This window comes from Lathyrus oleraceus, chromosome 2 (assembly GCF_024323335.1).
Source record: "Lathyrus oleraceus cultivar Zhongwan6 chromosome 2, CAAS_Psat_ZW6_1.0, whole genome shotgun sequence".
Taxonomy (NCBI): domain Eukaryota; kingdom Viridiplantae; phylum Streptophyta; class Magnoliopsida; order Fabales; family Fabaceae; genus Lathyrus; species Lathyrus oleraceus.
Window position 1 is genome coordinate 479,552,057 of NC_066580.1, and position 16,423 is coordinate 479,568,479.

Consider the following 16,423-nt stretch of genomic DNA (forward strand, 5'->3'; position numbering starts at 1 on the left):
AACATGAATATTTTAAACCAATCTCAATAATTTATACCATCTGTTGATAGTAGACCCTAATCTGCACTTACCCTACTACCCAAGAAAAAATATGAAACTAAAGTTGTTCCAGACATATTCATAGAAAGAGCAAGAGTATTCATTGGTCTTACCATGATACCATTGATGCGGTCAATAACTTGATGTGGTGTTCGCAAGTATACGAATGCGTCAGAGTAATATAAAAGATTGTTGAATCCACAGAGACCAAGTGTCAATCTATCGTTATCTATTGTTATGGTGTTTATCAAAGGCAATCGAAATAGGTGTTTTTGTAGTGTGCAATGAAAAGTAAAGTTTCGAATATAATTAATAAAGACAGGGTCGAATATAATTCACGTAATCAATTGATAATCCAAGTACTTGCTAGTAGAGCTACTTATGGGCAGTGTTTCCTACTTTGAAAAGAACTAATTTAACAGGAATTGTCGCTTTCGCGTATTCAGAACCGAGTTGTACTCCCTAATCAAACCCTCTTATTGTCACTTATAAAAAGGCGCGCGTTGCGTTAGAGTAGTAAACCTATTTTTAAGAAATATAGTATCTTGACTAAGTTGAAAAGTATTATAACCTGGATTTCTTAACCAAAAGAGGTTCTTACGAACCAGACTCTAAACTTATAAACGCGTCCGAAAATAGTTTTAAAATCTCTTTTCTTCTTAATGTTAAAATCTCCTAATGAACTAAACAAAGCGCTTTCGCTATTTTTGAAATAGTTAAAAACAATTAAGTTTAAAAAGACGTTGGACGGCTTTCGATCTTACCCAACGGAGTTGAAGTGCGGGAAAACTTAAGTTGAAAGTTAAAATAGCCCTTAAGTGTTTCTACGAACAGTTGTACGAAATACTGGTTTAATTACGATCCTTACATTCTAGCCTTATAAATTTAGCTAGACATGGTAAAGTAAAAGTGCATTAAAATAAATAAAAGTAGTGCGAGTGCGGAAAGTAAATAATTTAAAGCGAGTGCGGAAAGTAAATAAAAGTAAAGCGAGTGCGAGGAAATAAATAAAAGTAAGGCGAGTGCGGGAAATAAATAAAGTAAAGCGAGTGCGAGGAAATAAATAAAAGTAAAGCGAGTGCGAGGAAATAAACAAAAGTAAAGCGAGTGCGGAAAATAAATAAAGTAAAGCGAGTGCGGAAAGTAAATAATTTAAAGCGAGTGTGTCGCAACCCGAAAAATACAGAGGTGCGAAAAAACAACCGGCGAAGAAGGAATGACAGAAGAGTCGCCACCGTGCGTTATTTATCCCAAAGGAGGGAAAGGAAACGCTCGAAGTAAACCTGAAGAGAGGAAAGGAAAAGACAAGGTCTCGCAACCAAATCTTGGGTTCGGGAGTCGGTTATGCGAAGGGAAGGTATTAGCACCCCTACGCATCCGTAGTACTCTACGGGATCCACTCTTGTTGTTTCTTGTCTAGAGGGTGTATGTTTATCTAATGTACTATTTACTAAAAGAACGGGTCAAAGAAAATGACTCGCACGGATGTCGCATCCATTGCATACGTATCTCATCTGAATATGAGAATCAGAGTCTTCGTAGCTCGGCTACCTATGGGTTAAAGAGGTGTGTGCTTGCTAAGACGTCGCGTCTTATGCCTACGTATCTCATCGGAAATGAGAATCAGAGCAAAAACGTAGTTCAAACTAAACTACGGGAATAAGGGTCTCGATTGCAACTAGGGCAAGAGAAAAGGAAGGTCTCGATCGCAACGAGGGCGAGGGAAAGGATCGCAACGAGGGCGAAAGCAAACAAGGATTAGTTGTTAGTTGTTAGTCAAACTCGGCAAGACGTCGCATCTTGTGCCTACGTATCTCATCTGAACATGAGAATCAGAGTTGTCGTAGTTCGGCTCACGCACGCCAAACAAACAAACACACAAGCAGGCAAACATGGAGTCTGAATGCCAATCACTGGACTTACATCAGCATCCGAACCAAAACACACACAAAAAGGCAAACGTGGAGCCCAAACGCCAATCACTGGACTTACATCAGCATCCGAACCAAAACACACACAAAAAGGCAAACGTGGAGCCCGAACGCCAATCACTGGACTTACATCAGCATCCGAACCAAAACACACACAAAAAGGCAAACGTGGAGCCCGAACGCCAATCACTGGACTTACATCAGCATCCGAACCAAAACACACACAAAAAGAAAAAAGAAAGGTGCCCGGAGTGGTCTCGCATGACCACCTGCCTACATACCTCGTCTGGAACAAGGATCAGGGCGATGTAGTTCCCCTACATAGGGGTTGCCATCTGAACATGGACTTACAAAGGAGGACACCAGTTGTGTCAAAGGAGAGTGGGCAATGTGTTCACGTCCTGACAGTAGGTGTCGTAGCTCGCTGAATCGAGACTTAGGCAGTTACCTCTTTGCAATAGAACGGACTACATGCCACAAGATCGAAGACGCTCGGAAAGGTCTAGAAGTGGGGAAGCTCTGCCCTAGAGTTGTCATGCAATATGTACTTAAGTGTTAGGATTTACAAATGGGAATATCTACCTAATGTTATCATACAAAGAAAATGGGAATCTTACCTATGTTATCATACAAAAGGATATGGGAATCCTACCTATGTTATCATACAAAAGGTTCTATCTAATGGGTGCTACCTAATCGGAACAAGAATCGACGAATGGAGCAAGGAGAAGTGTTAGGGATAAGGGTAGATGGCGACGCATGGAGCAATCGACTTACAAGGTTGATGGCGATGCATAAAGCAATCGGCTTACAAGGTTGATGGCGATGCATAAAGCAATCGACTTACAAAAGGGGTGGATGAATACATGCTGGTTCTGTTAGGTTTTGAAAAATGATTACTCGACGTTGGATCGAGGTGTTGATCTTGTTTTGAAATGGTTATCGGGTGTTCATTTTAATTCTTGTATTAACAGGTGAATAAAGAATGAAAGAGTAAATTTTATACATTTCATGGGAGAGGGATACATTTGTTATGAATGGGGGTTGACATGGCAATCAAGCAATATAAATATATGCCTCAAACACCATACAAGTAGGCCACAGTTAATCAAACAAGTAAGATATAAACAAGTATATAATCGAATCAAATAATCAAAGAATGAAATAATGAAACAATAAACAATGTATGAGTGTAAGTGCAAGGGAACCGGCTCATTGTAAGAAAGCCCAAGAGTAAGCTATGTGAGGTTGATGGCGATGCTTAAAAAGCAATCGACTTACAAGGGTGTAAAAAATGGGCTCGATATTAAATCGAGAAAAGTATGATTTTTATAGTTTTTTTAAAAATGGTTTTGAACTAAACTAAAATACAACAACTATGCATTATTAACAAGTGAAATCATGAGTATAATAAACATAAAAAGAAGATATTAATAAAATACTAAGAGGATAAAAAATGCTAAAGGAAGATAAAATCAAATAATAAGCAAAAAAAACCTCACATGAGTATCGAACCCTCTCCACCTAATATTATGCAACTAAACTCTCTCCACTAGGCCACTCAATACTATCTACTATTGAGATACTACCATAAATATATGAACTGGACTAACAGATTTAAAATAAATAAAAAAAACAAAACAAACATTTTTATGGGTTTTTTATTATCTCTGTTAAAAAACAAAATAAGCTAAATAAATAAAAAGTAAATAATAATAATAAAAGAAAATAAAAACATATACATTTTTCTGATTTTTGTGTTAAAAATGAAATAAATTAAATAATAAAAGAATTAATTAAAAAGAAAAAAGAAAATGGAAACAGAAGCTCGTCTCCCTCACTCTCTCTCACCTTACGAGCTCAAACCTTCAGCATCTCACTCGCATCTTTCCATCTCTCACACGAATCCCTCTCTCGCTCTAAACAAACCCCTCTCAATCACTCTCAACTCTCACAATATTTTCAACAGCAAGCACATGAGAAAGATAAAAAAGAAAGAAAGAGAAGTACTTACAAAGTGTCACGGCGGTGGTGGTGAAGGACACGAAGAAGCTGGCCTCCAGGTAATTGATTTTGGGATTTTTAGGGTTTCTTCTCAGATTTTCGCCTCCAGCTCTCTGTGTTCTCTAGGGTTTTTTCCTCACTCATTTCTCCCTTTTTATAATCCCATTGCTAGGGTTTGGATGAGATCAAAAGAGTATGGAATTGGAAGTGCTTTTTTTTTTGTGCTGCTCTGTTGTCTATCCCATTTTGGTGTTTGCTCTGAAAAAGGTAACATGTACCTTGTACTTCTTCTGTGAAAATGTTTCATTTTTGTTGCTTGTGAACTTTTACTGCCTTACTGAGTTATTTTGATTTTTTACTGCAGCAAAATTTCTCAACACACTTGAAGGAATGGAGTGTGTGTAATATTGATACAAAATGGGCATCCTGTCTACTACTTCAGCAAGCAATTACAGGAGAGTCCTTATGCAAATACACCTCAGCTAGAGCTCGAACAAAAGATTTTGTTACATCACTGTTTTAGCACAACAATGTTAATGCGCATCTTGCTGGCAGATAAACCACGTAGCTCCAGAAGAAAAGTACAAGAAGCAACAAGCATAGAATCCCCAAAAATGCAAAATTGCAGTTGACCAAACAAATGAAAGTATAGTATCTTCATCCCACAGCCATTACCAGTATCATCTTAAGTTTGAACACTACTATCCGTCTGCTGGTAACAGTTTAAATCTTTAAGCTGCAAATCTAGTTCATGGTCAGACCGGGGTTTATTTCCAGAAGTTTTCTGCTGTATCCATTGCATCATTCTCAATGAGTCTGTAAATAATTAAGGGAAGGATTGGAAGCAAGCGCTTTCCTGAATAGTTCAAGTAACTTTTAACATGCTCAATTTTAATAGAGTGAACACCTTCATTCGGCATACACGAAATTACTGTCCCTATGGTTGTTTGGAAATAACCGAGTATGGTGCCGTTTTTTGTACAATGATGAAAGTTACTGGAGGCTGACAGTTTGGTTCTAAGGGAGCACATGCCTTCCGGATTGCGTCCAACTCATAGAGTAAAACTTGATAAAAATGTCCTTCACTTACATCATCCTTGTAAAATATGATTCGCAGGGCTTTGTTTGGACTCTCCGCTGCGGGATATCTTTTTCATTGGCTTATCAGCATGCTGTGTCTGGCAGTGACGAATGGAATCATCAAAATTATGCAGCCAGTAGAAGATTTTAGAGCTCGAGGGTGTGAGGCAGATGCTGTGTTCACAACTGGAGGGCTATCGGATCCAAGATCTGGCATTGCACCTGAATCTGGGCTGCTTGAATTTAACACTGAAGGCGGAGTACCATAGCCGAAAGTTCCTGTTCTCGATCCTGAAGATGTTGGTGGAACCGTTGGAATTGATGATGGAGCTGTTTGAATTGATGGTGCAGTTGTTATTGGACTTGGTGGTGGTATTGCAGTTGGAGTTGATTGTGTAGGTGGTGTTGGGGATGATATCGTTGGCGTCGAGGATGACGACGACGATGATGATGGAAAAATGCAAGAACCAGAATTTGGATTTGTGTTAATTAAGGTGGCAGCGCCTCCAAAGTCGCAACTTGTTGGAGCTGGATTCTTTTGATAGTAACTATTGAAAGCAAAAGAAACATGACTCTGCAAAGTGACTGGACTGAAACAACTCCCACCCTGCTGTATCTGAGAACAATCAGCACCCATTCCACAAGCATAACCCAGTGCTGATTGAAGGGAGGCTTGTGGAGCATTTGCTTTCGTCACACACCAACTCTGTCCCTGAACAGAAAGAGCATTTGTGTTTGAAGGAGGGTTTATGACAGGAACAGGAACACTTCCCGATGGAGGTGGATAAGACGTTACAGGGTTGGTTACTGGTTCCTATGGCATTGGTGCAATTTTGTTGCCTCCTGATATGAAATGTTACTGCAGGGAATTGGAAGGTTGAGTTGCAGGTCTGCAGCGTGATTACGGTTTACGCTTATGGCCATGGCGAATTGTACCCGTTACAGGTTTATTCTTGACCATAATTTGCATTAGAGGTGGCTGCTAGGTGTTGAGCAGAATCTGCCTCAGCTTCATCAACTTCCATGTCAATATTAACTTCAGGGTGTCGCTGTGGAAGAAATCCGCTTCGACGGTTTGACCCTGTTTATACTGGTTGCTGGCTCAGTGGTTTTTGTGGTGGCTGTGCCGCTCATCCTCATGGTTGCGGTCGGAATAGTGCTCTGATACCTGCTGTGTAGAGACAGGCTTTCTTTCATCAGCTATTTCCTGTATATTTGTTATTCCCTCATTAACTGGTAAAGCCTTTGGTTCTCCCTTGGAGGTAGCAGATGAAGTAGGAGAAGGTATTGTGGGCTGTTGACAACGAGAAGACTCCATATCTTGAACTTGGTAAGTGCTCCCAGCATTTTCAGTACTGCCATTGCCAGACTCCAATATGCGCTTGATGGCATCTCTAAGCATATTATTTGGTAAAAGATCATCTGCAAGAACATTTGTTGCATGGCATACGAATGCAGACTTGGACATAATATAGTCCCTAATACATTTGTCACAGAAGCTTTTAAAACAACACTTGCTTGTCAATACAGCATTTTTCATGACATTATTGCACAAGGGGCAGTGGAGCTCAGGTGGTAGATCACCAACTGAACGTGTAGATGACAACCCTTCCATTTCTTTATCAAAAGCAGCCTCATTTGACTTCAAAACAGCTACTGAACCATTTAGTAGAGCATAGGAACCTTGTGGATTTACCATCAGCATAGATCGAGGAATACCAGTAGGTTGCCTGACTTTTTTTATGTCAAAAGTTGAATCACCATTTGTAGGGCAATGTTGAATGAAATGTCCAGGCACCATTTCCGCATCATCTTGGAAAACACTCTGTATGATTTTCTTAGGTGACTTTTCAATATTATCTTCCAAATCTTGAGGATCACAATGCACCAATTTGTTAAGGTTCATTTGTACATCTGAAGAAACAAGTTCTGGATGACCCGCTACCATCTGTCCCTCTAGTGCTGTCAAAGATTCTCTACCAACTGCCTCATGGTCTTCTGTCTCTTTCTCATTTGGATCTGAAAAAGCAAAAACAGATTCTTCTATTTTATGAGATTACTCAATGGAGAAAACATGATATTAGACGTTGTATCTGACAATGGTGCCGATTGACTCTTGCTCGTCTATGTATTTGAGTCCATGGAAATTTGAGTCAATCCCACTTCATTGGATTCCATCGGATAAGAGTCTGAAGAAGCGTGGACTAGTTCTTACGAATTCGAAAGGCTTCTTGACGGAGAACAAATTATACTTGAAGCTGGACAAGTAATGATACCCACATCATTTTTGAGCATTATCAGCAGAAGGAACGGGTTGATCTTTTGACTCAACAATTTCAGTGGTCGCACTATTTACAATCACATGACTATAAGATGGATTTTCTATATGACCATCACCTTCAACAGGATTAGCACTGCTGCTGAATCCATTTATTTCATTTCCATGCACCATTTTAGGTATGCAGACAGGTTCATAAGCCTGATGGTTGAAGCTGGTTATGACTTGTCGTTTTTTTGTATAACTTGACTGCTCTTGTAGGCATGGCATGAACATAAACATGGTTGGCCAAGGATAACTTGCAAATGAAACACTCATGATGGAAGCAAGCAAACATGAACAATGGAGTGATGGATTAAGGTTCATGATGGAAGACTTAGGATTTTAGGATGCAAAGAGGTTGTGTTGACTTTGGTCAAAGTTGGCCAAAGTCAACAGTTGGTCAAAGTTCGTTTTTTTGTATTTTTCTTGTAAATGGAATTCAATGGACAATTATGGGTGAATTTTGGGGTATTAATGAATTTGGGTTGACTTTGGTCAAAGTTGACCAAAAAGTCAACTGTTGACCAAAGTCAACAGTTGGTCAAAAATGCCAAATTTTGTATTTTTTTTTGTATGGACTCATATGTACTGGTTTAAAATGACATGAAATAGATTGAAATGGATTAACAAATGGTTTGAAGTTGGTTTCACAATTGGTTTAATCATAACTTGAATGTTTGACTCTTGAAAAGAAAATAACTTGACTGATAATGCACATGAACAAACACCATGACTTTGGACCAAGACCAATCCTCATGTAAAAACCAAAGTAAGGTTAGGCCAAGCACGCTAAACAAACATAAAAAATTCAGGACCAAAATCGGGGTATGACAGTTGCCCCTATTTAAGCGTCTTCAACTAGAGAATATGAAGCAGGATGTTCTTCATATGATCATAGTGGGAGATGGTTAAATACTAAGAAGACCCGGATTTTGATCCTGAATCCCTATGAAACAATGCCTGGCAGCATCGTCAAAGAAGCAATCTCAAAAGAAGAATCCGTCTGGTACGGTGAAAATCGGCCTGAGTACCGAAACAGAAATTTGACCTGGATACCAAAATAAATGGCAACACAGGAATACCCATGGCCTGAACGCCACACATTAGTCTGAACACTAAGCATTGGAATATGAGAGTATCAATATTGGTCTGATCACCGGAAATCTGGTCTGAACACCACTTTGATCTGGATATCGGAAAAATTGGCCTGAATGCCACTTCGGTCTGGATACCGGAAACTTCTTCGATCTGAAAATCGGGAAAGACTGGCTTGAATGCCACTTCGGTCTGGATACCGGGAAAACTGGCCTGAATGCCACTTCGGTCTGGATACCGGGAAAACTGGCCTGAATGCCACTTCGGTCTGGATACCGGGAACTTCTTCGATCTGAAAATCGGGAAAGACTGGCTTGAATGCCACTTCGGTCTGGATACCGGGAAAACTGGCCTGAATGCCACTTCGGTCTGGATACCGGGAAAACTGGCCTGAATGCCACTTCGGTCTGGATACCGGAAACTTCTTCGATCTGAAAATCGGGAAAGACTGGCTTGAATGCCACTTCGGTCTGGATACCGGGAAAACTGGCCTGAACGCCACTTCGGTCTGGATACCGGGAAAACTGGCCTGAATGCCACTTCGGTCTGGATACCGGAAACTTCTTCGATCTGAAAATCGGGAAAGACTGGCTTGAATGCCACTTCGGTCTGGATACCGGGAAAACTGGCCTGAACGCCACTTCGGTCTGGATACCGGGAAAACTGGCCTGAATGCCACTTCGGTCTGGATACCGGGAAAACTGGTCTGAACACCACAAGTTCTTCGTCCTGATTGTTGAGAACTTCTTCGATCTGGAAATCGGAAAAACTGGCATGAATGCCACTTCGGTCTGGATACCGGGAACTGGCCTGAACGCCACTTCGGTCTGGATACCGGGAAAACTGGCCTGAATGCCACTTCGGTCTGGATACCGGGAACTCTGGCCTGAATGCCACTTCGGTCTGAATACCGGAAAACTGGTCTGAATACCACCTCGGTCTGAATACCGGAAAATTCTTCATATCTATCAGCATCGGCGAAGATAACAAAACAGTGATAAATGAGCCGGTACGCATGCCAAAGACCCATGCTGGGGATAACAATCGAAAGATTGACCAAAGAGTGCATGAGATATATTATCTGTAGCCGTCAAAATGTAGATAATACACTCGCATGGAAGATTATCCATAACCGGGTTGCAGGTTGTTAAATGAATAATCGACCGAAAAGAAAGGCAACGGGGTACCAGACTAGGTATGCAAAAGATGACCAATCAAAAGAGGATAAAGTTGCTAACTCGGAGCAAATACCCAAAAGGAAGGGGAAGACCCACTGGGGACAATACTGCTTGATCAGGGCAAGTATCCAAAGGGGAAAAGAATATCAATACCGCCAACTGGGTACTGATAACCGCAAAGAGGGGATTACATCTACCGGTTAGTAGGCAGAAAACCACGGAAAAGTAACCAGTCATCGATAGGATGAGCACAAAGGGTTGACTCCAACAAGGGGATGAAAGTGGGATTTTACAACTACCAGCTAGTAGGTAGAAAACCACAAAGATAGGACTTACAACTACCGGTTTGTTGGTAGAAGCCAAAAAATCCGCTGAGGATGAGATGAATGAGTGCCGGTTAGTGAGCAACCATTCATTTATGCCCCAGAGAAGTACAAGAGACAGCGAACAAGAAGCCAATTTAGGATCGATCCAAAAAGGCAAACTGAATCAAGACTCATCCTAATGAGGAAAGAACTCAATAGGGAAAACCCATCCCATTAGGGAGGGAACGGAAGCAACCGTCATCCACGAGGATGTATCTCGGTGGGGAGCGCAGAAGGAATGGTGGACATTTTCTGCTTAAGGGGTCGACTCTATATGGAGAGATCAGACACGCCCACATATGCTAGGGGAATTGAACCAAGCTTGCAAAATGATGCCAACTTCGGGGAGTAACACTGCTGGGGATACCCACTCAACTAAGGAGTCACTTGTCGGGAAAACACCAACTTTTCAACCATGCTGATGAACCCAATTCTGAAGCCAATCCAATGGCGCGATGCTAAACTCTTTCCAACAACCCAATCTCGGCTGGTCACCACGGCCTGGGGCTAATGGACATGTTTGCAATGTTGGTGCATGAGTTTTTTTTGTTTTACACAATGCCCCATGATCATGGAAATGCTATGCACTAATGATGCAATATGCTATGCTTATCTAAATGATGAATGCATAAACACACGTCTCCTCCAGAGACACCACCGGGGAACTCCAGGAACTGTGCTGAGGATCTTATAATCACGTCAACTTCCACCCTGCTGGGGAAAGACAAACCTTGCTGAGGATGCACTCCATCGAACCCGAACTGCTTGGAGATTACCCTGCTAGGGGAGGCAACCCATTCTTATCTCTAATGGGGGTGATTTTCTCCGAACCCGATCCGCTTGGGGACCTCACTGAGGGAAAACCATCAACACAAACCTTACTAGGAAGGCAGTAACCTTCAGGCTCGCTGAGGAGACACTGATCTCAAATCTGTTAGGGAGGTAACCCTCTCACACCCACTGGGGAAATACAGCTTATTGGACACGGAACACCTGTCGAGTCGTCGAACAACGGCCTCCATCGTCCACCCACAGTATCGGCTCTCCCTCTTTTACGAACTTCCAGACGCTTCTGGACTTTTCTGCTCCGTCATCTTGTATTCCCAATCTCGTCCGTACTCCACGGAGATCGAACTCCTGGTATTCATACAAACTTTCCAATCATCAGACTTTGAAGAGTCTTCTTGATTAACTTTCCAGTACTGTCATCGTAACCCTTCACTGTCTTTTCACCGTTCAACTATCTCTTGCCCCTGATCAGGCTCTGCAGCAGGGATCGTTAGATAAAAGCGTGCCCCAGGTATGCCCCAGGTGTTCCGATATTTCAACGCCTAAGTCACTTAAACTTCCGAATAAGATTTCCAGATTTCAACCTCATAAGCATGCATCGGAAGGGACCTCTATGTTTCAAAATGAAAATATTCTTATCAAAATAAACGGATGTTTTCGTAATCAAAACGGTAATGACACAAAAACAAAATTTATTTGACCGAACACACGCTTTATTGACTGGAATAAAAGATGGCTCACAACCGAGCAACTCACAGGAAGCAAACCCTGGAAAGAGGTGATTGCACACAACAGAAAAAACTCTATCCTAGTGGCAATGTGAAACCATGATCTTATCGGGTTCCAACTCAGTTACACCTCATATGTCCTCAAGACTTTCCGCACTTTCGGCCTTCTGAACAAGACGCTTCTGATTCGATCTCTGTCGGAGATTATCCAAGTCATCATGAGCACAAACGATCATGCTAGACGCAGTTTTTCGTTTCAATCCCTCTTTTGCCTGGACAGCCCTTTCGGGTTTCAGTCCACCGGGATACCCTTTTTTGCCCAAGTCGCCCTTGTGGGGTTTTCGACTTGCCGGGTGTACAGTTTTTTTTATTATCCCTAACTTTTGCCCGAACCTTTTCTCTCTTTTTTTTTGGTTCGCCGGGATGCCTCTTTTTTTTTGCCAGGACTCTTTTATTCTTTTTGTCCAGCGGGTCTCTTTTTCACGAAGTATCTTTTAACTGCGTCCGCATTCACAGGGGATGGAAAATCCTCATCATTCGTGGTCGTCAGCGACAAGGCTCTGTCAGAGAAAAACCCTCTTTGACCACGAACAGACATTCATAATTGTTTACCCACTTGCCCCACGATCGTCTTGAGGAGGAAGGATCTTTTTCAACACCACATCTCTTCCATGCTACCCACGAGGTCGCACTTCTCGGTCAACAACACGCTTCATTTACTGGGTACAACTGCCCCATGACAAGTAACTGTCAGCCTCTTTTCCCAACCAGGCTCAACGCGTTATACCGAGTTCTCATCCACTTGCCTTTTTCTAACTTCTCATCCATCCGGACTCTTTACAATGAAATCTAGCCTCCAGCAGGCAAGATCACTTCCATCCCATACCGCATGAGGAAGGCGTTGCCCTAGTAGATGCACGTACCAAAGTACGACACTCAGGATACCAACTTCGTACTCAGCTGTAAGACCCCAATTTTGGCCCTAAGATCCCTCATGGCCCATAACATACCATATCATGGCCTCAAGGATCTTTGCATACCTTAGCTGCCCTCCTAGTGGGTGGGATACCTTGCGAGTGTGGTTCTTGATCACCAAGCATGTATTGCATTTGTATATCATTGCTTTTCATATGTTTACTAACCAAAAGTACAAAAATATTGTCACCTAACCATGTTGCTTGCAGCTGAAGCTGACCAGGTCAAAGTAGTTAAATCAGGCATTGAGCAATAGATGGTGGCCATTCTTGAAGAATTCGGACACCATGATCATTCATTAAGAGTTCATATAACTTGTGATATCATTTGGAGTCAAGATCTCATGTGAAAGAGACTTGGAATTCATCAGAACTTGGCCCAGTCAAAGAAAAGTCAACAAAAGTCAATTGTGGTCAACTGTGCATTTAATCAGGATTTGGAAGGTGTGAGATGGTTAGAAAGACCTCATTCATGTCCATACAAGTCTCATTCGGCATTTCAAAGACCAAGGTTGAAGGAATTGAAGTCAGACAGACAGTTTCCCAAAATGGCAAGTGGACCTGTGATTTTCAGCTGCCCAAAGTGGAAAGTTTTTCCCCTCAAAATAACTTCATCATACAAGCTTCAAATCAAAATTTGTCCAACATGAAAGTTGAAGATCTTGTTCTCACAATTCCAAAACGTCCAAGAACTTGAAAATCCCATTTACGGTTTGCAAGATATGGCTCAGTGAAATTCAAAAAAGACCCGTAATCAGGAGGGCATAACTTCCACATGGATTGTCCAAATTGCAAGTTCTTTATATGCACAAACTCCATTTGACATGTACTTTCATGGTGCATAATTGGATTTCTTCAAAATTGCTCAATGCAAAAGGTCAAATTTCAACTGGACTGTTAAATGAACCAGGGGCAAAATCGTCCAACTTGTGAAATAATTGGAATTTTTGAGTGGGGATTTTTTCTACACTTCATAAATGGCATTTGAAATTTGTTGGAATATTCACAACATGCCTAGGCCTCATGGTTTGATATCTAGCTTTTGAAATGGACTTGAAATTGCATGGCATTACCATGACATGGTGAATTTGCAAAGTACATGGCCAATGGAAATGAGACTTGTTTCTACACATCATATATGGTATTTTGGACTTGCTTGAATCAAAAAATTGGACTGATATGGACTGGTTTAGAGGAAGGGCATAAGGGCCAAATTCACACATAAGCCAATTTTCACTAATTACCATTTTTTCACTAATCAAGATTATTGGTGGATTAAGAGCTTAGTATAAAGAGTTAATCTCTAACAGAATTGCACTGGTTAATCATAATTCACAAATCACAACAGAAAATCTGAAAGAGAAACTCTCCAATTCTCTCATTTTCTCCATCTTTCACCAAGAACACTTCACACAAAAATTGATCAAACTTCACCAATTCTTGACGAATTCTCGAAATTCCTTTTGTGTTGATCTTCCACCATCCTCTACTCCATCTGTTTTGGAAGTTTGAATCGAGAAGAGCCACAATTCGCAACTGTCCAAGAAAGCTCCATCAATGGTGAATTTGATTTTCGCGCATTAGAAGCAATTTCGATTGAATTTGAGCATTGCATTCAACTCCTGGAAGATCATTCTGCAACTGTTTTTGACTTTCACACGCCAATACCTCACGATTCATCACTGTCATCAAACGACGGTAAATTTTCGAACCTCAAGAATTGATAAATGTTCATATGCGTGTGGTAGTTTGTTAGATGTAGTTTATCATGCTAGGCTCGGTTTGTGAAACGGTGGACTATAGGTTGAGAAATCCGAACTCGAAGCTTTGACGCGAAACCTTCTTTCGATCGATCTGTGCGGTAGGATAGGAGTTAGGAGATTTCGTAGGCATATCGTTGTTGTATGTGGAGAGACGATTCCAACGGTATAAGGTTCGTTCAATTTGGTTGAGAATTGCTCATAACCGAATTCGCCGGTGTGGAAGAACAGAAGCCGCGCGAAGAAGAAGAAGCTTGCTGGAAATTTTTGCGTTCGATCTCCTTTTCCTGGCCTTTCCATTTCAAAACCTGTTTGCCGCGGAAATTGACCAATCCGCACGCGCCAACGCATTAAATTGTTACGACACCGTTTTTTGGCAAGGCTAGTATGTCTAAGGAAGTACCAATGTTGAATGACAATTCCATTAACACGTTACTGCTACTGCTATTGTTATAACATTTAATAATTATCCAATTAATCAATTAATTCATATAAGCCAATTAAATAATTATTACATAAAATAAACAATCTAAAAAAATCATATATTAATCAATAATGATCCAAATAAATCAGGACTTTTTTGTTAGTCTTCTCTTTTTCTCTACTTTTTTATAGAATCAAAAAATAAATTTGTGCTTGAGGATTTTTTTAATTGGTATAGAGATTTTTCCAATGTGCACAAAATTCACATGTTCTACCATTTTAGTTATGAAATCATCATACATAGTCCAAATTAATTGAAATTTTAGATGTAGGTTCTTGACACATTTCTGGAATTTTTGACATAGGTTTTATAATTTTTAGACTTCTGGTTTTTTTAATATGATTTATTGAAATTGAGTGTGGAAATATGTGACACCATTTGATATGCAATATTCCCTGAATTTTTTGCCATGCTTCCCCTTGGCCAATGGCCTTAATTTTTGCATGTAGCACCATTAACATGTTAGCATTCACTGTGAATTTTTGTGGATTTTTATAATCCATTTTTCTAATTAATTAGAATTTTTGCTTCTGCCTAGCATTTTTTGGGCCTTGTTGGTGACACCTTTGTATATATGTTGCTATATCCACATACCTTATCCAATGACCATGAAATTTGGTAGAGTGTTTCTTAACACATTAAGCTCTCATTAGGCTTTGGTCCTACTAATTTCCCATTTACCATCACTGTTTACCATTTAATTGAAGTTGATGTACATTTTGTAACTTCATTTGATTGTGTTTTTACATGCTTTGACATGTCCAATTAATTCCCATTGTTCCACTAATCCAAATTGCTTGAAAATTGACATGTAGCTTGTTGAATGTCCTCTGTTTAGGATATAATTTTTGTGGAATTTTCCATGCTGTTTTGATATTTTTTTGGATGTGATCTTGCTGGTTGCTCATATGTGGTTTAACATTGCTCACTTTGCCTTACATGTTGCATAGATTGAAATGTGTACATAGTTTGGATATGGGACCAATCGGGATCCCTTTGTTATTGAAATATCTTGACTTTGATCATGAATTGGTTGCTGTTTTAGGATTTTTCCTTCTTTTGGACCCTAGGCTAGTCCTAGTGGTCTTGTCACTTACATTTGAACTTGTCTTTGGCTTTTCAGGTTAAGAAGTTAAGGCTTAAGGATATTGTTTCACATTTGGGATGTTTTGCTTGATACTTGTAAACTAATGTGGCTGTTTTGTAGGATGCATAGCTCATTTGAGCTTTGAGCCTTGTGCTTTGCACATTGTTGTTTGATTGAACATTATTGATTGATCATTGTTATTGTTTGATTTTGAATGGGATGCTGATTCTGTTTGATGATTACAGGTACCCTTAGTTGCTCAGTTCTCTTAAGAACTTGCATTGCTTCGCTTATAAGCAATTAGCATTGAGGTATTGCACCTTCTTCTTCATGTAGTCTGGAGACCCGGCCCGTTATTTGGCCGGGCAAACTGTCTGAAGTCCTCCTTAAGAGGCATTGATTGTGTATGTTTATATTTGTCCCAAGCAGGAAAAGTCCTCATTTGAGGCAATTGGTGGAAGGTAGGGATAAGCAATCTATCCCCCACTATTCAGTGAGTCTTCTCCTTGCTCCCATTACATGGTTGTAGCATTGAGATCCAAACCCAAGATCGATCGAGTCAACCATCGGGGAAAGAGTTCCATCTTTC

At 40.6% G+C, this 16,423-nt stretch overlaps 1 protein-coding gene across 1 annotated transcript; it reads right to left on the reverse strand.

Moving 5' to 3' along the window:
* Window positions 1-5,127: 5,127 nt before the first annotated feature.
* LOC127123844 (uncharacterized) lies at window positions 5,128-7,506 on the reverse strand. The gene is made up of 3 exons (XM_051054023.1): window positions 7,452-7,506; window positions 6,223-7,073; window positions 5,128-5,868 (listed from the first exon to the last, which is right to left on the reverse strand). The coding sequence occupies exons 1-3, from the start codon at window positions 7,504-7,506 to the stop codon at window positions 5,128-5,130; spliced, it is 1,647 nt and encodes a 548-aa protein (XP_050909980.1).
* Window positions 7,507-16,423: the final 8,917 nt, after the last annotated feature.

What these genes read in the sequence shown, in the direction of transcription:
- LOC127123844 (XM_051054023.1), bottom strand. Translation starts at nt 7,506, where the DNA reads ATGGTGCATGGAAATGAAATAAATGGATTCAGCAGCAGTGCTAATCCT. An exon ending in CAGTGCTAATCCTGTTGAAG is followed by an intron (nt 7,074 to 7,451) that starts GTGATGGTCATA and finishes TTGCTTTTTCAG; the next exon opens with ATCCAAATGAGAAAGAGACA. An exon ending in AGCCTGTCTCTACACAGCAG is followed by an intron (nt 5,869 to 6,222) that starts GTATCAGAGCAC and finishes CCAATGCCATAG; the next exon opens with GAACCAGTAACCAACCCTGT.